This window comes from Anarrhichthys ocellatus, unplaced genomic scaffold (genome assembly GCF_004355925.1).
Source record: "Anarrhichthys ocellatus isolate YVR2014 unplaced genomic scaffold, GSC_Weel_1.0 scaffold27, whole genome shotgun sequence".
NCBI lineage: Eukaryota > Metazoa > Chordata > Actinopteri > Perciformes > Anarhichadidae > Anarrhichthys > Anarrhichthys ocellatus.
Genome location: NW_022280057.1, coordinates 3,575,605 through 3,599,135, shown reverse-complemented (window position 1 = coordinate 3,599,135; position 23,531 = coordinate 3,575,605). Strand labels below are relative to the sequence as shown.

At 40.6% G+C, this 23,531-nt stretch overlaps 4 protein-coding genes across 8 annotated transcripts; 1 reads left to right on the top strand and 3 right to left on the bottom strand.

The window, feature by feature from the left end:
* Positions 1-74: 74 nt before the first annotated feature.
* Positions 75-6,553, bottom strand: dnajc4 (DnaJ (Hsp40) homolog, subfamily C, member 4). Its single transcript, XM_031862630.1, has 8 exons — positions 6,487-6,553; positions 5,922-5,980; positions 5,143-5,267; positions 4,940-5,030; positions 4,382-4,563; positions 3,654-3,821; positions 3,116-3,202; positions 75-2,972 (listed from the first exon to the last, which is right to left on the bottom strand). Exons 3-8 carry the CDS (start codon positions 5,232-5,234, stop codon positions 2,876-2,878), a joined length of 717 nt encoding a protein of 238 aa, XP_031718490.1. The 5' UTR covers positions 5,235-5,267; positions 5,922-5,980; positions 6,487-6,553; the 3' UTR covers positions 75-2,875.
* Positions 5,959-12,722, top strand: nudt22 (nudix (nucleoside diphosphate linked moiety X)-type motif 22). 4 transcript variants are annotated; one of them, XM_031862625.1, is made up of 7 exons: positions 5,959-6,006; positions 7,745-9,091; positions 9,809-10,481; positions 10,551-10,670; positions 11,782-11,879; positions 11,990-12,083; positions 12,238-12,722. In XM_031862625.1, exons 2-7 carry the CDS (start codon positions 9,003-9,005, stop codon positions 12,394-12,396), a joined length of 1,233 nt encoding a protein of 410 aa, XP_031718485.1. In that variant the 5' UTR covers positions 5,959-6,006; positions 7,745-9,002; the 3' UTR covers positions 12,397-12,722. The 4 variants fall into 4 exon arrangements, with proteins under 4 accessions (XP_031718485.1, XP_031718487.1, XP_031718486.1 ...); XM_031862627.1 differs by having other exon boundaries at positions 5,968-6,006; positions 8,926-9,091; XM_031862626.1 differs by lacking the exon at positions 5,959-6,006 and having other exon boundaries at positions 7,381-7,898; positions 8,926-9,091.
* Positions 11,881-17,125, bottom strand: LOC116391751 (heterogeneous nuclear ribonucleoprotein U-like protein 2). Its single transcript, XM_031862623.1, has 11 exons — positions 16,337-17,125; positions 15,710-15,786; positions 15,347-15,589; positions 15,121-15,233; positions 14,689-14,955; positions 14,441-14,563; positions 14,187-14,288; positions 13,863-14,031; positions 13,391-13,618; positions 13,272-13,309; positions 11,881-12,814 (listed from the first exon to the last, which is right to left on the bottom strand). Exons 1-11 carry the CDS (start codon positions 16,846-16,848, stop codon positions 12,740-12,742), a joined length of 1,947 nt encoding a protein of 648 aa, XP_031718483.1. The 5' UTR covers positions 16,849-17,125; the 3' UTR covers positions 11,881-12,739.
* A 1,103-nt stretch (positions 17,126-18,228) lies between these two features.
* LOC116391816 (transmembrane protein 179) lies at positions 18,229-22,279 on the bottom strand. 2 transcript variants are annotated; one of them, XM_031862753.1, is made up of 5 exons: positions 21,789-22,279; positions 20,777-20,914; positions 20,552-20,630; positions 20,100-20,312; positions 18,229-19,207 (listed from the first exon to the last, which is right to left on the bottom strand). In XM_031862753.1, the coding sequence occupies exons 1-4, from the start codon at positions 22,109-22,111 to the stop codon at positions 20,115-20,117; spliced, it is 738 nt and encodes a 245-aa protein (XP_031718613.1). In that variant the 5' UTR covers positions 22,112-22,279; the 3' UTR covers positions 18,229-19,207; positions 20,100-20,114. The 2 variants fall into 2 exon arrangements, with proteins under 2 accessions (XP_031718613.1, XP_031718612.1); XM_031862752.1 differs by having other exon boundaries at positions 18,229-20,312.
* Between the last annotated feature and the right edge of the window lie 1,252 nt (positions 22,280-23,531).

Below are 23,531 nucleotides of genomic sequence, written 5' to 3'. Positions count from 1 at the left end.
TGGGGGGGTATTCAGGGGCCTCTTGTATGTGGGGAACAGGGCCGTATAGCTGCCCCTGAGGACAATGAGGTCATGTCCTCGGTTTTATTTCTGCACGTTTGGGGTTTTTAGAGCAAGGGCTTGTATTCTCCTAATGACTCTGGTTCAATAGGTCGAATAATCAGTGAGTCGATTCACAGAAAATGGATCTGCAGCTTTTGATAACTGATAAATCGTTGAAGTCATCTGTTGAGGAAAGAGTGCCACAAATGAACTGGTACTCAAATTTGAATATTTCTGGTTTTATTATTGCTCTATATGGTTTGGGACAAAATAAACAATGTCACATGGAATACTCTGGTAGGGATTTTCCTTATTTTCTGACATTTCATTGACCAAAATTAATAATAAATCGATAAAAGAATTGTCAGTTGCAGCTTCATGGCAAAAGAAACAATACAGGACTTAGCATTTAACCACTACAGTATACTGGCAGTATGGAGAGGGTGGTGTGTCACATTATAGTCCATAAGTTCTCAAATAAATTCACCGAATATTAAAGAATTTTCGAGGAAGTTTTCTGACATGAGCCATGTAATTATAAAATATGTAATTCTCAAATAATGAATAATTTGAAACTTTTGATGTCAGAAGATGGTTTGATATTGAGATGTGTGTATTTCTAACATCCTTTGCTTCGGACCTGGTGAGTAAATACTATAATACTTGCATAATATTTTGATGCTCTAAATGTGAACACTATTAAGTGTACCTACCTATCAACTTATTTAATTTAAACTTATTGCAAATGTTTGTTTTGGGACAGAATTATATCAAATAAAGTAGTATGGTGTAAAAGTCTGAGGATCACTTTTCTATGATTTATTTTCCACTCCATATCACGATCTACTGCTTTCCAAATGATAAATAAGAGAGCATGCATGTCAGACACAGAGTATTATTCATAGCGTGATCTGACACACCTCTGCAGCTCATTAAACTGAAGATAAAAGACAATTAAATCTGTCTTCACAGCTGGTTGGGTGTGTGTGTGTGTAGACATGCCAGAATCCCAGTCTTTATAGTGTGTTTGGGTTACGACAGGGCACTCACACGCCACATGAGGGTGAGGGTGTCTGTAAGCTATGCAGGGATATGTTATCTCCAGCTGAAGTCTCAGGACAAGCTGGTGACAAGAACACAGAGAAGGAAAAAAGGCAATATCTCGTCTTAAAACACATTTCACATGGTAGCTCTGTACGGTAGTTTCATAAGTCCTGCATGTATTCTTTAAAAAAACAACTAGAAACCAAGACTTTTTCCATGATGTCAGCAGCAAACAAATGTTGCGCACCCAGGATGTGCTTATAACCAAAATGAAATGGAGCTTTCATGTGAATGTAAATATGCAAATAAACATGCTGTGTACTGTATTGGTGAAGTCAGTTTTCCAGTTAATCACATCTGCAGCTCCAAAATGTGAGATTGGATGTTTACAAGGGCTTTTCAAATTCCCTTTAAAAGAGCATAATGGAAAATAAACTTCTGAATCATGATGTAGGGCAGATCAATGATTCACTAATTACTATCAGACTACAATAGTGCCGACTCATCTGTGTGGTTGCTCATTAAAAGGCCACTGTCTACATCTGAATGTCTGAGCCTCTTTAACTTATTGGAGAAAATCCTTTCCAATGAAATATTTTTTCGCTGAAATGGTTACTTAACTTTTAATGTCCCTTTTCCAAAGAAAATCGTACATTTATTGGTATGAAAACAGAAAAAACACGCAGTGTCTGTAGTCTGTTCTGTATTACAGAAACCAAGAGCCAAAGCATACAGTATGTGAATGAGAGACAAAACAAAGAGAAGTAATGATTGATGAGTAAAAGTTTATCTTTTAATCATTTCCCTCCGACATCCCTTCAAGGAATAAGTAAGGCGACAATCTCTAATATCGAAAAACTGAGAGGATCGGCGATAAGTGCTGAAATAACCGGTGAACTTCTTTCCATTTAAAGGGAACATTTTCATAGTCTCGTTTTTTAACACAATAGTTGGACTATATGTAAATTACTCAGCACCACTCTTTTTAAGTCATAATACCGATCATCTTATTCTCTGACTCTGTTTCTAACAAATGGAGGACTTTTTATTAGGCATGGTGTTGCATTCTACAGAAACACACCGGGTCAACAGAGGGAACAATGAGGAGTTTGACGGCGATGTCCCAAGATCCATAACTGTGAAACGTAAACGGGCATTGTAGCATGTTTCAACCACTTTGCTTGAAAAACGTTTTGACTTTGGACATGTTGCACTTCACCCTCCTAGATCATCCCCCCCGAACAGCCTCATCAAACCTGAGAGGACATCACGGAAACATCCTGTTGTGTGCAAACTAATATATGATTTTAATCAATACCAGTCTCTTTCAGCAAGAAACATATTGGCATTATAGCTGGTGTGTTTCGTCTTGACGAGATCATCTGGTGTTAATTTGCTGTAAATTGGTGAGCCCCACTAACACAGCAATGAGGCTGAGGACAGCAGAGATCAAGTCCCTTTGAGTTCATTAGAGGCAGTTTAAACATGTGTTCATTATGGCTCCTTTGGACACATACTGGAGAAGTTTGTGTACACGCTGTAGGTGGATCCTTCTGACCGTTACATCACTTCAAATATTCTACAGTAAGTAAATGCTTCGACAGACCGGGTCCAGTCTGACACATCACACCCATGTTCTGTGTGTCTTAAAAGTCCTCAAACACATCAGCATGTTTCGTTTCAATAAATACACTTTAAAATCCTAAAACAAGTACCACATCCAGTCTGCCGCCTTCCACCTGCTGGCAGTATCAAACTCCATCGTCACTGAGCGCAGTCGGAGACTCTCCTACTTGTCGTCTCCATCGTTGCGGATGTTGTATTTCTCCAGAAACTCTGCATGTTTCTGCCGCAGGATTTCTGTCTGTTTCTTAAAACCGTTGGCCCTGAGAAACAGCACAGACGACACCTTTACACTCAGCTCCACGGTCAGGCATCACAAAACCCAAACAAATGTACTGCTACCACCCAAATGTGCCATCAAAAAAAAAAAACCCACAGATTTATTCTAAAAAGTGTGCGCACTCACCTGGCCCTCTCTTTGGATTCATTGTAAATGTCTGTGATGACTCGATCTTTCTCGTCCATGAAGTTAATGTGAACTTCTTCCAGTTTCCTGAGACAGTCGGGGAAACACTTTAGTTAAGCCATAGCTCGTCGTATAACTTTGCTTAGCCTAAAAACTCGTCGCCCATCACGCACTCTGCATGCTCAGTTGTCTTTACGAGTTTGTACAGCTGTTATAACAGCTCTTCAGATCACAAAGAAGCGAATCTCCCCAAACAGAAATGGCACAGAGGCAGAGTGGGAAAACAAATACAAGGTCACATGCCATGAGGTTGTACCAACACACATGGCACAGAGACATGTCCACAAACAATCCTATTCCTCTGGATGTGAACGTGCAGCAAAGAAAAACTGCAGTGAAGTAAGAAGGATAGACCGCAGTGAGAAGTTTGATACGAAGTTATGTATGTTATGGATATTGTTGTCTTTCTAACATTCACCTTTTAAAATGCTTTATTGTTTGCCTTTAACAGTTTCTTCATCGTGTGCCGGTTTTGTACCTGAAGAAGACTACGTGGACCCCGATGCTGAACAACATAGTCATGAAGCAGTAGCCCACCAGGTGAAAGTTTCTCCTCCTCCTCCTCTGCCACTCCTCTGCCGTCATCTCCTGCGCTTGAGAATGGCGAAACTGCTCCCAGTAACGAAAGCTCTCCTGGGTGTCCGTGCTGATGGTGAAGTAGTTCAAGAAGAATTAAGGATTGGTGATGTCAGAAACAGGAGGTGTGACCGACAGTACAAGTGTTAAAAACAGGCTTAACTTAATCGTTACTGTGGCAGGTCTGAAGGATTATTAAGTAGTAAATTTGCACCATATTGTGATGAAAAATAAATCGTTTCTAGTTCCGATTCTTCCACTTGGCTGTGTGGCAGTAAACTCTCACCGATTTGTTTTTTCTCAAAAACTAAGAAAACTTGAGATGTTAAATCTTGCATGGGTAGTTTTCCTTCTTTGGGAAGGTACAAAGATGAATTCTTCATTCAGCTTTGCTGCAGCACTTGAGGATCCAGCTAAGTCTTAAAAATAGCATGTCCAATGAGAGTGTTACAAAAGATATCCCACAAGGCCACAGTGTTGAAGTTGAAACGGCATGTCCTCTTTACACAGAAGACCATCCGCCAATCGTCTTTTCCCCCTTTGCATGAACATGTTACAGAGTGAGGAGGAAGGTCAGGTTACGTAAGACTAATTAGCAAGCACAAACCGACAGATTGCGTATATCTTCACCTGGCTCTGTAGCTGGTGTGACTGGAGGTAGATCTGAAGGCCTGGCCCCCGCCGTATGGATGTCTGGTTTTGAAGTCGTACTCCTTCCTGCTCGGGTCTTTGCTCAGCACTCGGTAGGCCTCGTTCAGCTCCACAAACTGGCCGTGCAGCGCTGGGTTGGATGGGTCACTGTCTGGGTGCAGCTGCATGATGAATGGGTCAGTTACAGTAATGAGGTCTAAACCAAACCAAACAATTAACCAAAAGATGTTCTGGTGCAGACATGTGCTAAGTGGGACATGTATACTTTCATCGACACACAAAAATGTTTCTCTATTACACAAATGCATTTAAATGTATGGTTGTACATACAACCATGTTTTTTTCTCTAAAGGGTGAGTTGTCTCACCCCTAAATTACGCCAAAAACACAAGGTAAATACACATGCATATCCTTATTTACACTGGGATCAACGACATGAAAACAAACAGTCAGGAAGCCCACTGTGGGAACAGTTAAAAAGTAGAAACTAAGCTGTGAAAGGCTACCCTCATGTGGCCATTCATGTAAGTAACCTACCTTTTTAGATTTGTCAATAAATGCATTTTTTATTTCCTCCAAGGAGGCGTCGGATTTGACTCCCAGGAGATCGTAGTAACTCACAGCTTTTCTGTAGTTGAGAAAGCAAAGAACTCAAAACCAAATAATCCACAAAGCAGAAAACCTGAACACAATCACTAAGATTCAGTAATTCTGATTCAATTCAACAAACATACGTCTACCTGTGTGCATAGCTCTGGGAGAGCAGACGCAGCCCGCTCTTGCAGCACCAAAGACAACTCTGACAAAGACGCAGCTGAGCCTCCAACTGCATGATGGGAACTTCCTGAGGTTCCACAAAGAGGACCTGAGCAAAGAGGGCAGATGTTAACATCAGCAATGATACAAAGAGCATTACAGGAGAAGCAGGGAGATATTTTAAATGTTTCTACTAATTATGACTCCAGACTCAACCCTCACAGCATATCAAAACAATAGACTTTGAATATATAAATCTTACAAATCTACATCTGTTGGAGGGACATAGTCTGGTATTTATTAATCTAAAGTTTAGATTTATTCAAAGGAACTCTTAAGGACAAAACTAACACTGGAGGCAGTATGCTTAAAAAATGGCTGATCATTTTCACATTTTGTAAACTTGTCCATCAACTTCACCACAATGGTAAGAGATCCAACCATGGACATCAGTTAAATAGATTGTATGGACTAACTGGCCTTTACTGGCCTGACCTAACAGCAATATATGAAATACTCCAAAAAAGCAATCCAAAAACTAAGATGTAATCTATGTTAAAAAATAAATAAATAAATAAATAAATATATATATATATATATATATATATATATATATATATATATATATATATATATATATATATATATATATATATATATTTTAAGCTTGAAACATATTGATAAAGTTCAGTTAAAAATAAAGAGATACACTGATGATGGAAAAGGAGGTTAAAGTTGCTATTAAGACACTTCCTGTTTTTACCTTTCAGTGTTTCCATTGACAATGACGTAGTCAGCAACTTGCATCTGTTGACACGTGACCTGAATAAAGACAACAACGGGACGAGGTGAGTAAATATCTTTGCTCAAGGGCTAAAGTCAATCAAACTATAGTAGCAGCTGGTCACAGGACCTTATTATCTACTGAAGCTTAAAACACAATTCGTCATTTACTTCGTGACATCGTGCTACTTTGTATTGGGGCCGTGTTGACACAAAACAATATAATATAGTTTTTTAACATACTTTGAATTAAAAAGTAGTACTTTAGGTACTTTAATGAGCCACCACCTACAGACAACTGCAGTTTGCACACGACTCATTATATGACATAAACGTTCAAATAAAGAGCAGACAGTGCTACTGGGACACTTTGTTCTGCTAACGTTACCTGTGCAGTAGAGCTAACGCTAGTCCGCGGTTAGCTGTCCGTCAGCTGCTTTGTGCTATTGTTAGCTTGCTAATAATTATGTAATTTAGACAGCGGTGAAGAACACACATTGAACAATGCTATAAAGCCGGATACTTAACAAAGAAGAGTGACATACCAGCAGCACTCAGTTCCGCAGCAGTAGGTGTCCTGTGGGCCTGTTGCATAAACTCAGCCGCTTCAAGCTAGCTACAATAAAACCAAAATACAGGAGACGTACCCTTCAAAATAAAGCGTCATTTTTTTAACCACTAAAGCAGGGGTCTCAAACTCCCGGCCCGCCACGTCATTTTATGTGGCCCGCGAATCCGCCAGCAATTTTTTTTTTTTAAAGTTAGACTTGACAATAAAAATATCCCCATAGTCGAAATTATGAGATAGAAAGTCGAAGTTATGAGATAGAAAGTCATAACTATGATAGAAAGCTCTTTGGCTGGTTACTGTACATGTGACATGGACATGTATTATGAGTACATTGAAGACTACTTTAAACTGGCTTTAAAACACATGAAATACTTCACGTGGGATTGTGCAAACGCACCCTTGAAAGGATTTTAAGCTTTGAACAAAGTTATTGTAATAACTTGTGTTTGATATTTGTGTTTGCTATTTTCTTTAATAGTTTGATCTTTGATAGAGTAATGTGGGTTTCTTAACCCTAAATTAAAAGGATTTAATTTATAATAACAAATGTGCTTAAATATATTTTACATTTATATAACTGCATGTACAATATTTTTACACTTGAATAAACAATAATCAAATGCAGAGAGTTATTTAACAATATGTTACGAGTAGTTACATTTACAACCGGCCCTTTGTGGGCGACCATGATGCTGATGTGGCCCGGAGTGAAAATAAGTTTGAGACCCCTGCACTAAAGGGTGTTCAACGACTGTTCATAGAGGGACACATCGTACTGTTTGGTGAAATAAATATATTCAACAGAGCAGATAAATGTTATTATACTTTTGCCAGAAGCTATAGGACATATCTATTTTGTTAAGTGTTACGTGGATAAACTATAACTGTATCAAACTATACAAGCAAACAATAATATTTATCAAAATAACATTTCTTATACAGTATTTACTTTTAAGTTTAGTTTACAACCATAGACTGTACTCCCAACGCGTTGCCCAGGAATCTTATTTTGATAATGACCGGAAGTTGTCGTTGATTCTCGGCAGCTAAACACAACAACAAACACGCCCCGTGCACGCGTTTCACAGGATTTAACCCTGTCGTTGCCGTATTCACCTACAGAGGTTACTTACATGATTTATTTATCGTATCACTATATATTGTACAATACAATAAAACACGTGTACGTTTTTTTTTATATATATATACATAATAATGTATATTCTCTACAGATGTCAGTACTATATTTCCGATGACGTGTCGACGTGTTGTTCGGACTCTTGGTCACTGGATGGTGATGATGAACACGTTTTACCGTCCGTATATAAAAGAGGAAGAAACTACACTTGGCTCATTTTCACATTGCATACACTTCCACGTAGGAAGGTAAGATAAAAACAACCTTTGTGCCCAGATTTAACATATTATAATAGTAACACGTGCTACTTTAGCAACGTTACAGTGAAACACAGGTGGCGGTATCGTGTTACATGATAACTTGTGATTTGTACTTAAATTCCGTGTCTGTGCTCAGCTGCTGGATGAACTGAAAGTAGGTCGTCTCAGTCGGAACAGTTTGTAACATTAACGCAAAGTCACATCTGAGTGATGATCCATGAGAAACTGTACACTCGCCTGAAAACGGAAACAAAATATTTTAGTTATTTCAATTAAACAGTTCTAGTTCGCATTATACCAACTTTTAGAAAGCTGTATAATCAATAACATGTTTTTTAATAGTAATATAAACTGTAAAGCACACACTGCTGCACTTCTGGCCACAGCCCACCTGGTGATGTCACTGCAGGTGTTTTTACTGTTTTGCCTGTTTTTAAAAAAAACTTTAAATCGGTTAACAATACAAAAATGACAAATAAACACCAATACATACAATAAAGAAAACATAGTTGCATCTATTCAAAAGCAAATGACAGATAAACATAAAATAAAATAAAATAAAGTAACATTAAGCATGCAGTCAACATAAATAAATAGAAATTAATTGGGTGCACAGTGTCGCAGTTTTAACAATATTTTTTTTTCTTTTTGCTGAAGTTATTGTCGTAATATATAGCTCATTACAACATTAAAGGTGTAAGTTGTAGCACCATTATGAATGACAAACTAAGACTGGCTCATCGTATTGTCTTTCTTTGATTAAACTGTGCAGAAAAACACTAACTGGTTTGTTGCTGGCTGGCTTGTTATAAATGAATCAACACAAAGACTTCTGCAGCTTTAATCTCTGAATGTGTGTTCTTGGTGTGTCTGTGTATGAGGAGTGGAGGCAGAGGCCTGAAAAAGGTCTACTTCCTGACCTCGTTACAGTTATTTACCGCATTTAATTGGGTTCTGTTTCAGCTCTTTACATGTTGACAGTTTTTTGTTTCTTCCCTGTGTGATATATTAACAGTTGAAAACAGGTACAGAGCTGCAGCCGTGTGAGTGAAGAGACAAGCGAAAGACTTCAATGACAATCCACAGTGAGAGATGACGGACTCTGAAGTGTCGGTGCTGCTGCACTGTGCAGCCTGGAGGGGCCTGCTGCAGCCTCAAGTACAAGTGGAGCTCTCTGAAAGGTAGAAAAACAAGAAACCAGGCCTCTGACATGTGTTAAAACCATATAATTATGTAATTATACGGCCTTTCTACTTAAAAGACACAATGGCTTAAACATGTGACATAGATATTGGGATTTGGGAATCATTTTTAAAGAATTACATTGTTGGCCACAGACATATTAGGCCTGTAATGAATGCTACTTCACATATTGTTCAAAAAATAACGACAATAAACAATATTATTGTCTTTTTAAGACCATTTTATGCCAATGTTAAGACTATTCAGACATTGGAATATGAAAAATATATTCTAAATGAAACAACACAACCAAAACAATTAATGGACTCTTGAGCTCTGTTCACAAAAATTGCACTTAAATATTAAATATTTGGCACAGGGGTATAAAGAGTCATTCATGCCTTAACAGGCAATATCCTGCCAATCAGTCTCAATGGTTAGAACATTTGTTATCCAAAAAGTAAGAACATATTAGCTGTAAGTTAGATTAAATCAACAACACACATCAACAATGTTTCCACACCGGAGATGTTATCTGATAAGTCGATAACGTAAATATCATGTGACAGGGCTAATGGTAGGAACTTTTTTTATGGGATTTGTTGATAAGAAGAATATAGAATAACACCAGCCGTGTCCTTAAATACATCAGTTTGACATTGGACAAAATGTTACTAACCTGAAGATTTTGTCTCATTTCCTTTCCGTCTTCCCAGATTCAACAGGCAGACAGATCCGTCCCTGGAGCATCAAATAGAGGAGGTGTGGACAGAGCGAGTGTCCAAGGAGCCGTGGCTTTTCAACGGGTCCAAATTCAGACTGCATTCTTTCTGCTTGACCTCGTCTTCCTCTGTTTCTCCTAAACACCCACCCTGCACTCACCACATGCCCCTCTTAGACTGTGCAGAGCAACAGGAAGGGGAATTAAAACACAGCAGACAAAAGATGGAGAATTTGTGCATCAATGATTCTCTGCATGACTCTGTCCAGAGCAGTTTGGACAAAAGAAACACACCTGTCAATCATATAGAGAATAAAGATAGAGCATTGTCACAAGCGTCCTCCATATACAGTGAATCTAAGAGCGCCACAGCTGAACGTCCTTCCAAAAACACAGACGATCAGGAGGCGGCGCCGCTCCTCACTCTGAGACTTGGCCTTACCTGCTACAAAGATTACCTGGGAACAAACTGGTCGTGTCGAGTGGCAGAGCTTCGTCAGCGCGGGGAGGAGCAGTTCGGGGATCCTCTGGTGCTGCTGGCTCAGCCTCTGGGTGTGGGTGGCATCCTGTGTACAGACGACGGTCAGGTGGTGTTGATCAGGAGGAGCCAGAGGGTGGCAGAGGCAGGGGGGCTCCTGGACATCCCCGGAGGTCACCCAGAGCCAAAGGTGAAGTAAATAAAGTGGATTAAGTGTAATTTAATATGTGTTATTCACACCGTCGCTGCACCTCTTCAGGTGGTGTGTGAGCATCTGGGCCGGCTTGTGTGTGAGGAGCAGATCAGTGTGGACATGATGCAGCAGAGGCCCGTCGTCTCCGAGCTGTTCTCGTCTGTGTGCGCCGAGATCAGAGACGAGGTGAGGGGGGAAAAAGGTCCACTCTCAACTTGTTAGTTCATGTCAAGTTGATGTTTAGTTACAGTTAAATGATTAAAGGTGCAGTGTGTAGGATCTGGCGCCATCTAGCAGTGAGGTTGCAGATTGCATCAAACTGAAACTTCTCCCGTGAGCCAAGCGTGTAGGAGAACTAGAGTGGCCAATGTGAAAACATAAAAACACAAATGTCGCTTTCCAGTGTTTGGTTTGTCCGTTCTGAGCTACTGTAGAAAAATGGTGGCCGGCGCCGTTAAGAGTATGTAGATTTAAACGGCTTATTTTAAGGTAACAAAAACACTTTACTTATTTTCAGGTGATTTACACTACATTACATTTTACACTTAAAAAAAACATACTTAATGATATATTTAATTTGTGCCAATAGATCCTCCTAAATACGACACATTGTTCCTTTAATAGAATGAAAACAAAAGGCTGCTGCATTTCTACATTGGCATAAAATAAGTGCAGCTTTCAATGCTCCTTTATGTCCCGATTTATTGTTAAATAAATGAGTTCATTTTCACTCCCATTATAAAAAATGGCTAAAATGTAATCTCTTAATATTGTTGATTTATTTTGTAATTGATTAATCATTTAGTCTATGAAATTAGTGGAAAACGTTCCAAGATATCTTAAAATCTCTTCACCAACCATCCAAAAGATGATGTTCAGTTAAGCATCAAATCCTCACATTTTGGAAGCTAGAACCAGCAAATATTTAGATTTATTTTTGTTAATCAATGAACTACACGATTCATTATTTATGAAAGTTGTTGTTCCTCGATACTGTGCAGATCAACAGTTTCAGCACTAGTTTGAGCAGGTTTAAGGTCGGATTGTTTCAGTCCTTCAGTGATAAACTAAGAAATCAGGTAGAAGGAAAACTCAAATGACTTGAGTCAATAAGATCAATAAAACAATGAAGAATAACTTTCAATTAATTTAAAGAAAATATGAAACAATATTCATGTTTTCCAATATGTTTAAGAGCCCGGCAAGCATTTTAGCACAACTTAGCAATGATGGAGAAAATCGACCATATTCACACTAGAAACTTCCTTCATCCCGTCGTCCGTCTGTCCGTCTGCAGGTGAACATTCCTCTGAGCTCCCTCGGAGAGCCGGTCCTGATGGGTGTCGCTCTGAATCACACCAGCGCTGGCAGACCCAGTGCTGAGTTTTACATCAGGTTCTCATTCCCTCACTTTATATGATGGAAGTTTGACTTGAAAACCTTTTTATAAATATATATATATATATATATATAATGCAGAGTCTGTGTCATTGGTATGTCCTCAGCTGCTCGTTGACATCTGATGAAGTCAGAACATTGTACTGGAAAGGAGGAGCAGAGGCCAGCGAGTCCACAGAAATTATCTTTCTCAGCAGAACGGTGAGTAAACTCGAGTTACAGATGTTTTAAATGTCAGAATAGGAACTCAGGAATGAGCTTTCTTGTTTTGGCACTTTCATTAGAAGCAGAGTACGGTATATAAAAACATGTACACACACAAGACTGCATATCGTTGTCCCTGATTTTTTTGTAGGAGGTGTTGCAGCTAGACAGAAGCAGCCCTCTGTGGTCGGAGCTGTGTCCTTCAGCTAAAGGAGCCGTGCTGCTTTATCAGACAGTGAAGCCAGACAGCGAGCGAGGCCGGAGCAGACGACACGACGCTCAGCCGATAGCAGAGAATACATCCACATGATCAAATGTGCACAAACACAAAGGGTTGAGGGATTTATTACTCTGAAGACTCTCTGACCAACACTGGTGATCACAAAACACGGTGTATTTTCCATCATTTGTAAATTGCACAGTAAAAACATGATTGAATTTTTTTAAACATTTTCAATAAAAAAATCCTGAAAAGTGATCTGGTTGTTGCCGGTAAAATGATTAAATACTACAACACTGATTATCTTTGATTGGTCAAAGCAGCGAGTGCAACATATACCGTAGTTCTTTATAGTATGTCTTGCTGATGTAGTTAGTGGCATCAGTAGAACGATTGTCCCTGTAAACACAGATGTGCAGCAGCATCTGTTTCTTCACCAGTAACCTTCATATCCACTGTAGCCGACGTCTCTGTAGTAGCAGCCCTGATCCTGATGAGGCACACTCCACTGAAATGGAAAGCACATAAAAAGACAATGAGATTTCATTTAAAAGGAAAACTTAAAAAGTGGCTGTTGCTGAGATAATTAGAACCTTTCAGCGGTTTAAGAAATTGCATCCGACTGCTCAGATTCAGCTGAAACACAGCTAACCCACACTTATAACAAAGAAGGAATGGCAATTAAGGTTATTAATATATAGATTGAAATAGCAGTTGAAATTGGTCCTACAAGACATCTATAATTTACTTCTTCTGACTACATTACAGCCTAAAATGACAGCATACATTACTGACCTTATCTCCTTCATGAGCGTGTTTCTTCCTTTGTACTAAACTTGGTTGATTTCTACAAGACGATGAGGTTCAAGAGACCGGAACCTCTTAAACCTTAAAGTGCAGCTTAGCTAACGACAAAGCAACGGCTCCAAATGAAGTCACAGTGAGGTTTGTTGTATAACACTCACATATCTTGGCTGCATGTTGAGTCTTGTGTCGTTCCAGCCTACAAGGACCATAAAGAGATCAACTAACATCTTAAAATATCAAGTCTCCCCACATGTTGCCCATCATTTCTCACGCTGACCATGAAGTCCAGTCCACTGGATACTGTGTGAGGGTGGAGGGCCGTGAGGGTGGGGTCTTTTCTTGTGATGTCGGGGTTTCTTCTTCTCCTGTTTGGGGATGGGGGGCAGCAGTCTGCGAGCCTCTTCGCTGTACTCCTGCAGGAGCGCCTGTGCCTGCTCCTGAGGCAGCTCCACGTACTGCAGCTCCTCCAGCAGGTTGCTGTGCTGCTCTGGAAGACTGCAGCTCACTGGAGACGAGAGGGACGGTTCAAGTAGTACAACACGGAAACTCATGCATGTGATGTTCAGTCTGTATTGGATCCATTCATATGACTGTGCTGTCCCTGGTTTATCTGATTGTCAGCATTTCCAGAGACTCCAGTCCGTTCAGATCGCCTGCTGACACCAGTTTAACCCATATCTTCTGTGTCCCTCAATTTCTTATGATGAACTCATATGTTATACTTCCTATAACATGTGCACAAGTCACACCTTGGAGTTTGAGCAGGGCTGTCTCAGGGATCTGCTCCCCGTTGCTCATCTGGTGCTGAGACAGTCGTCTTTTCCACTCGTCCGCTGAGGGAAAGACCACCAACACCCGGCGCCTGAAGCCCGCGAACAGCTGCAGCTTGTAACGCCGTGCAGAGAAGAGGATGTTGCCCTAAAAAGAGAGATTTGAAAAAGAGAGCATGTTAAGAGAGCTGAGGAGGTGGAATAAAATGTCACAGTGGAACAAATCTTTGAAAATAAGTTAATATACAGAGACTTAAAAAGGTGATTTTAGAGTTAAATTGATGTGTATAGTAGGGAAGTCACCTGGTCGAGGATGTAGTTGCCCGGAGTCTGAGCGGCCATCTTGATCAAATCAGTTAGACACTGAGAGGCTTGCTGCAGCCTGCTGTCCCTCTGTCCACCACTCTACACACACGCACGCACGCACACACGCACGCACGCACGCACGCACGCACACACACACACGTCAAACATTTTTGGATCAGTTGGTCAGAAGTTGAACATCCTCTTTGAATGTGAACATAAGCACGAGAGTGAAAACTGGAGTTTTGACTGACAATCATACATGCGAGCAGCTCCTCAGTGCCCAGCAGCTTGTACCGCTCCTCAGGGTGCTGCTTCACGTGAGTCCTGGCCCAGTGGCTCTTCCCAGACCCAGGAAGACCAACCATCAACAACACCTGGAGGGAGGAGGCGAAAGATTAAAATGCAACAACTTGTAATGAATACTTTTATTTACTTAAAGATGTTCTTTCTATCCTTTGTGAATTCAAACACTTTGGATGGATAGTTTCCCGTCTCTCACCTCACACTGTGCTCTGAAGGTAGGAGGCAATGTGCTGCGCACCCTCTGCCTAGCACAGAGAGCTGCCAGCGGTGTGAACCCTGGAGGACCAGGGTACCAGGGAGGAGCTGTGGGGTCCAGGAGAACCCTGACTGAACAGCTCTTACAGAGGACGTGAGGGAACAGAGGACCACACTTCAGCACAGAGGACTCCAGGGAAAAGGCCTCACCCATGACACGACCGTTCTTATGGAAAGAGAGTTCAACAGCACCGTCTGTGGAGAACGACTATCGATGTGTAAACATGACACACACACACACACACACACACACACAAACACAAACAAACAGTTGGGATTAGAAAAAAAAGAAATGTCCTCAAACTTCACCAAAATAGATCTTGGTGTGACAAGACTCCAAATAGAAGAAGAACTGAAGAGAAGTGTCACTTACAGCATAACAGCCAATGATATCTCCCTCTGAGAGGAGTTCTCCAAACACTTCCTCCTTCCCACCAGACACTTTTTTACCGCGCCCATCATAAGCATAAGAGAAGTCATCTTCACCTGGTATGAGACAGCCATAGGGGGGGGAAAGAAAGGGACATTAACAACAATAAACACATCTCCAAAAGTGCCTCTGTTCAAATCAATTCTCCTAAAATGAACCTAATTCTTACCGAGCAGTAGAGAGGTGTTGGCCATAGACCAGCCCACTCTCAGGCCACACGGTTCCATGTCTTCTTGTTCCTCCAGCTGTGTAGTCAACAACTTCCTCTCCAGCCTCACTTCAAAGCCCACCTTGCCCTGCAGCACCCCGTGGGTGAGCCTGCATCCTGACCACAGTGAGGAGAATCGAGCCCAGAACCGCGGCTGTCCACATGCGCCATCGGGACCGACCTCAAAGTGCAGGTGACTGTCATCTGTGCAGACAGAACGTCAGGGAATCAACCTGCTTATCATAGCTTAAATCCATTTAACTAAATGAAGTTTGTTTCATGTTCCTCCACCAGGGAGGTGGTGCGTGTTGTCCAAAGACTTACATGGATCTAGTCTGACTTTATCTTCATCTTCCGCCTCCGTCTCCTCTCTGTCCACTGGAGGTTGAGGCGATTTGGCTCTAGTTTTAGGGGAGAAAGAGAACAACATTTACATAAAAAGTCCCTAAACAGATTTTAAAAGACCCATGTTTAGTATAGTTTTGCTATATTTCAACCCAAACCCTGTTGAAATGTTTAATTCCCATACCATCTCATCTGCATGTTCAGACAGGCCTATCTTTTCTACATTGTTTTTCTTTTCTAGAATTGGTGCAACTGAAAGATATAAAGTACATGAAGTCAATGAAATCTAATAAGAAGTGTGGTTTGCGACCTTCTTTTTTAAACGATGGGGGACGTTGGTCTATCAAAATCCACTATTTCATAATTGAGTATTTCAACATGTAACATGTAATAAGTAATGGGGTTTAAAATTGTACTTTCCAGCTCTGCCCCTATCTAACAGTCCATAAACAACTGTAGTATAATCCCAATTTATACTTTAAGTGTATATTTTGGCTGATCCTGAAACTTTTAAATGCTTTCGTACCAAACTACTAACTATCTCGCCTTCGTAACATCGTTACGAACATCGTGCCTAGGAGATACGATACAAAAGGTAAACCTTACCTTTTGTATCGTATCTCCTCTTTGAACTCGTAGAAAGCTCTTCCTCTGCCCATCTCCTCTGAGGACAGAGGTCTCCCGTCCCCTGCACCTCCTCCTCTCTCCTCCGCCTGGTACTCTGGTACACACTCCGAAATACTCTCGGAGCCTCGCTGTAGCGTTGAAATACTCTCAGAGCCGTGTTGTTGTGGCGGCAAACTGGTGTCCGTCTCTGTCTGTGTGGCGCTGTGTGCGTACTCACGGGTGCGGTCCGGTTCACATCGCTCAGTAACACCAGCTGCTGTCGGCGGGGATGAGGACGGAGAGTGGACGTCCATAGACGGTGCTGTGGCCGTCAGTGAGCGGTCATGTTGTAGTTGTACCTCTTGTACGTCTATCCCACACTGTCGCGCCTCTAACGCGGACCACAGCCTCCCCAGCAGCTCAGCCTTCAGCCCCTTGTGGTCCAGCCCGAGCTCTTTAAGTCTGGACCGCAGCTCGGGCACTTTCAACTTCTTCATGTCCGTTAGCTTCATTGTTCCCGATAGAGTACAGATTCAGCTGTCTTCTTGTTCCAGTTGTGCGGAAAAACGGACTTAAAGTAAACTGCCAAAGTAAACTGTAACAGTAGAGCAGTGGTTTGGATCGTTGGTTCAATATGGTGCTCTGGTTTGTGATTGGCTCTTTTCTTCTTCTTTGGTCTAATTCTTGGCAGACTAGACACTCGCAGGAGCTTTTACTGCCACCAAACGGTTAAAATGGTACTGGTGGTACCAGTAAAACATGGATGATCCAACCACATTTTGTGAGGCTTTATCCATCTTTCCAATTCAGTAACTTAAAAACTGTGAACACAATAACGTATATATTTTTAAAGTCTTGTTGCAGTGGGCAGGAATGTTCTCCTGTATCTGTCCTTGTGACAGAGGAGCTGGAGGAGTCTGTTGGATAATAGGTTCTTCAGTGTCTTCCTCTCCACCACCTTTTCCAGATTGTCCAGTTTGCAGCCAATGATGGAGCCGGCCTTCTTAACCAGTTTGTTGAGTTTGTAACCAGTTAGTTAAGTTTTGTAACCAGTTTGTTGAGTTTGTAACCAGTTTGTGAAGTTTGTAGCCAGTTTGTGAAGTTTATAACCAGTTAGTTAAGTTTGTAATCAGTTTGTTAAGAATGTTTATCTATAGCACTGGACTGGATGAAAAACTGTAATCTGAAAAGTAACTAAAGCTGTCAGATAAATGTAGTAAAGAGTACAATATTTACCGCTGAGATGTAGTGGAGTGGAATTGATAAATAGTATAAAATTGAAATACTCAAGTAAAGTACAACTACCTCGAATAGGTACTTAAGTACAGTACTTCACTAAATGTAGCTTCCACCACTGCTGTTCAGGTTAAAGTGTGAAGGCTAATTGTGCTGTCAATTGATGAAGACTGATCCTGTTATAAAGCAATTGTTTTTGTCAGTCTTAAAATTAGTGGGAGAAGTATTCTGGTCCCTCACTTAAGTAGTTGTACCAATACAACAGCCAACAATGTAAAAAAAAAGTCCAAAAGTATTTTCAGAGGTTAAAGTACCATTTCTGTAGAAAAATGGGCCCATGTGTAGCTGAGAATAAAATGCAAATAAACTCATTTTATTTAGACTTTTGTGTGTATGTGAGGAGGTAGAGGTCATATTAACATTTGTAAATTAATAACTTGTATGAACTTACATATCAATCTTGTTGACCTAATCGACTGTTTACTTTTGGCATATTAACACGCTGTTATTTCTAGTCATGTTCCTTCTTTAAAAGGCAGGAGATATTAAGTGTGTCATTTAGTGGGAGGAAATTCTCCACTTACAAAAAGGCAAACATATCAGTCAGTGTTGTTGTGTATGGATGTTCATATTTTAGTACGTGCGTTGAGACATTATTTCATAATGGGAAGCTTTTTATTTCCGACAAAGAAGACAAATGCAAAAAAACATGAATGTGAATGAGCAAAAACAGGTATAAGAGGTAAAAAGCAAGACCACTGTCAGTTATAATACAAAACATTTCATATATTACAAATCATTTCAAGTGACATTACTGTCTCATCTCTCTTTACTTCAGATTTCCTGCTCCGCTGTCTGTGTGTCATTGCAGCCACTTCGGTCGACGATGATAATAGGAGAGAAGTTTAACTTCAAATCATTTGTTTTAAAAACTCAAAAAAGTCAGTAACTTCTTTCCTCTTCACTTCACCCTTCTGGGCTCCGCACAAATCTCTCTCAAGATGACAACTAGCACCGATCCGTGAGGGTTTACCTCCTAATTACACTCTGCAAACTCTACAAGTGTCATCTGAGACGATTTGACCGCTTCATTAGCGCCCTGAGAGCGGCTGCTTCCAGACAAACAGCATCATAACAAAAATCTTCACAAGAAGAGAGAGAGAGACGGTCAGCAGTGATTTTTCCGTTACACAACAGAACATCGGGGGGGGGGGTCGTGCTCACACAGTGAGCCTGGTACTTGGTGGCTCAGTCACACTCTCACCACATGCTTCACAATAAAAGCGCCTCAGTGCTACGTTTGAACTTTACACTCAGTCAACAAAGTGCATTCTCCCTGATGACGACACAACTGTGCAAAACGTCATTCTCCAGCAGACATGTAAATAACCATGCATATTAAATATATCCAAAACGGACTGAAAGAAAAACACCATCTGGTTCCTTGTGAAGTCATTGAGTGACGTGAATAAACTGTAATTCACAAAGTCACCATCAAATGACAAGAATGATTATTAGCTTCTGAATAACACTGTTGATATTAGATGACTGAATACAGTAAAATCCCTTTTGTTCCAGCAAAGAGTTGAGGTCCGTCCCAGTTAGTGGCTCTCATGCATCTTCATTACGCTGGAGCTAAAAATAAACAAATTCCCACACAGCTTTGAAAAAAACAGAAGCTTGTTTACCAACACTTCAGAGAATAATTTAGTCTCTTTTAACCATATACATGAAAACATTCAGTCTGCTGCGTGATAATAAAGATGTTTTCAAAGTTTAAACTTTACTTCCTAATCCAAAAAAATGTAGCTGGAAATGACACGATGTCCTTGCTTGAATTGTAGGCTCTACTGCATTGACATTTTTCTTATGTCACACAAAACAAGCAAGGAGATGTGTAATGCTGCATTCATGGAATTTCAGCAGAATGGGAAGAACAGGAATACATTCCATTATTCCAAAATAAGAAGACTTAATTAGCTTCTTTTGTTGCGTTAAGTATTTGGAGCAGTTCATCCACAACTGCTTTTTGTTACTTTCTGGCTATTTAGACAAGGAAATGGGTTAAAATCTTTGTTTATCTTTAATCAAACTGAATACTTAATCTAATGTACTCAAATGTAATAAATACAAGAGGCCCAAAGTGTAACTCTAAGTTGTGGTGCTTGAGTGAGACATGGCCGACTGTGATGGCAGTGTAATGTAAAGTGAGTGATTTTGGCCCTGCTCAAAAGTCATCATGTCATTACATAATATAGCCTGACCGCGTAGTGGATGGTAAAAATAAACTTGTCAGTGCTCTCTGGAGGACAAACATATAATGGAGACACCGACTCTAAACGACATTTCTTTGGCATTTCTCGTTACATATCAGCTGACATATACGCCCATACCATTTATCATCCAGGCTCTTATTGTATAACATAATAAATTAAATCAAAATAGAAACATACACTAAATATGATGTCCCAAGCCATACTGCCATGCCCATATTCTACATGTTAACTATAGTGCTGTTCATCACTACCTCACACTCTCTCAGTTAGACAAAGATGGTGGGTGTTGCTGGAGGATGTGGAGGTGTGGGGGAGCCGCTGTCAGACGGACTGTGTCCCAGCAGCAGCTCCTTCTCTCGAGGACGACACGGCCTGCTGATGTGCTGGCTGTGAGAGTGGTAGAGCCGCAGGAACGCCAGAATGGACTGAGCCAGCCACAGAGCCGTCACGCCCCACAGAGACGCCTGAGGACCCAACACGTGCTTAATTAAGCTTATTATATCACACTTCTAGAATGGAAAACATAGGCTACGAATGTTGATGTGTGTCTGTGTGTGTAGTCAGTATCATATCTCAGCATTCTAGAAAGACAAATAAAAGGAAAACCCCAGTGAGAAAATACCTTTTCTAGTCAAAGGGCTATGTATTGTACATCTAGTGTGTGTGTGTGTGTGTGTGTGTGTGTGTGTGAGAGCACTCGTACCTGTGCCAGACTGAGCTCTGTGTAGAAAGAGGAGGTGTTCACATCCAGGTAAAGCGGGACAGACTGGGACTCTGCACAGCTGAAAACAAACAAAAACAGATGAGACACAGACTTTTAACTGTTTCGGGGTTTTGGACATCAGTATGTTTTGGAAGCACTCTTGACTGAAAGATCTCTACATAAAATATCGACATATAGGATGTTCCACCACCAGAAGATTTGTACCTGTATGGCCGTGAGTTGTGATCAGTCACGGTGTCACACCAGGAGACGAGTCCCAGAGACAGGATCACACTGGCCCCTCCGGACAGGAAGAGCACACACACACTCAGCAGCACCGTCAGGAAGGACGAAAACAGGGTGCTGAGCAGAAACACACAGACAGACAGCCATCAGACATATGGTGCTATTAATACCAACATAGATTAAAAGCTATATATGGAGGGTATGTGGGGAGACATATACACTAGGGCTGGAATTAATGTTTTGATAACTGAATAATCATTTTTGCCATTTTTCAAGGAGAAAGGCCACACATTCTCTGGTTCCTGCAACTCTAACGCGATGCTTTTCTGCTTTTTTAAAACAGATCTGATAGGAAGGAATTTATTTTGGTTTTGGACTGTTGGTGAGAAAAGAACAAGGCATCTGAAGACAACATCATGGGCTTTAAGAAATATTGATGTTCACTTTATCACAATTTATTCTCATTTCATAGACAAGATGAATCATTAATCATACCCACTTAAACTGGGATGAAGAGATGGATAAAAATGTATTTTCAGCTTCTTTGTTTACATAATAAAGCATTTACACATGTCTACGGTATATAGTAACATCAACATCTTACTAAAGTAAAAGTACTCATTGAGTTATACAGAATAGCCCATTTCAGAATAACTTTAAATTAAATTAAATGATCCAATTAACGTTACTGGATATACTTATTGATGCGTAATGTCTAAATACTAATATTGGACCTGGTGGAGCTAATTACAATTACTAAATATACTGCTGGGTAGTTTAAAAAATGAAAATGTAGTTTTATTTTTCTTCCTAGAACTTTTAAATAAATGTAGCGGAGTCAAAAGTAAAAGATGTGCCTCAATAACGTAGTGGAGCGTCAGTATGAGGTACCATCACATTGAAACAGTCAAATAAAGAACATTAGTAGTGCAATAACAGAAGTAAGTGCAGTGTAATCAGATCAGTAATCAGTTATCTGTGCCCTACTCACTCATCGTGTCGTCCGTGCAGATAGAAGAGGCTCCTCCAGCCCTGCGCTGCACCGTACAGCACCGTGAAAATACCCACAAAGGTGGCGAACTGGCAGGCCGCCGGTGGGCCCCACTGCTGCACCACCAGGTGAGCGACGTCTCCCGGCTGTCCCGTCGGCTCCTCCCGGTCCTCCGTCCTCCAGTAGCCGGTGGAGAAGAGCGCGCAGCGGCCTTTGAAGGCAGAGCCGCTGAGAGCCATGGGGACGACCACCAGCAGGCCCGCCACGACCGAGAGGGTGTGAGCAGCACAGTGGGCCAGCAACAGCCGCCGGTCCAGCTCCATGTTACAAGTCAAAGAGGAACTTAACGATGAAAGTCATGCGTTAATTAAAAACAAATATATTTTTAATAGTTCAGCACATCGCCGTTTGTTTACCGTGCAACGGTTCACCGTGGTTGTTGTGGGTATTTACAGAAATCAGGGCGTAGTTCAGCCGTTATACAACGCCCCGCCCACCACAGAGAGGGGGAGGGGCCTTCAGAGGTCTCACTCCGTCAAAAAAATAAATCATCAGCATTTTTGTCAAAATAATAATAATAATAACTTTTAAAAAATTGGAAGTAGTTATATTGAATGATGATCACAGTATAAACCTTCCATTTAGAACTTATATTTATGAATATTAGCCGGAACCACTTATTGCTGAATCAATGTAAATTTAGATAGATAGTTACTTTATTAATTAAAAAGCGGACATTTAAAAACAATAATAAAAAAATATATATATAAAAAATGCAAATATAAAAATGCACAATATATACAATGCTAATCGTATTAGCATAATACACATACAGGCTCATGTATTTAAGTTAACATATAAGCCACTCCCATGAGAAAATAGCGACCAATTATTATATATGTTTGACCAAAAAATCTAGTTAAAGTTAAAAAGAAGTAAATATTTAATAAATTGTCAATTTTTTAAAAATATCTTAAAAGAAGGAATCCAGAAAATCATATGGCAATGGTTTATAATGTCTTACATTTATTTTACTCCTCTTTCACCTCACAGTATTTAAAATACGGATCTGAGAGGTCGTTTTATTATTGAGCAGAGAAAACATCTTTCACACAAACGATTTTTGGTGCTAGAAACTTCAGCAGTAACGTAGTGACGTCGATCTGACGTCTGTTTTTACCAACAGGCCTCTTTTTATCAGCTGGGTGACCTCTTTGATGAAGGGGCTGATTAATGACTTTAATCAGACTCGAAAGCACTTTAGGGGGTCATTGTGGGCTCATTTTGTTCAGTAGAAACAGGATACACATTTGTTTTTTAAAATCTTTACGGCACATAGCTTACCAGTTCTTACAAGAGCAAACTTTTCCTGATCCTGAATCCCAAAGTCATACTGGATTCACTACAGACACAGAGATTAGTTGAGAGAACTCAGGTCCACACTGCATTTAAATAAGTGTTTTTAATTCCCAGAGGGGGGTCCAGACTGGAGGCCACTGTTTGGTAGACAGGAATGTGGGTGGGTGGAGCTGGGGGTGAAATTCTTCCCTGTGGAAAAGACCAGTCAACTATCCCCCCCCCCCCCCATCCAAAGCTGATCAGTGGAGCTGTGATGCACATTTTCCTGAAAATCATCTTAAATTATGTGGACGCAGAACATTGAAAACTACTGAGTGAGACGAGAACACACGATGCAAATGAGAGAAGCTGAAAAACGTGTTTGATTTGTCTAATTTGTAAACA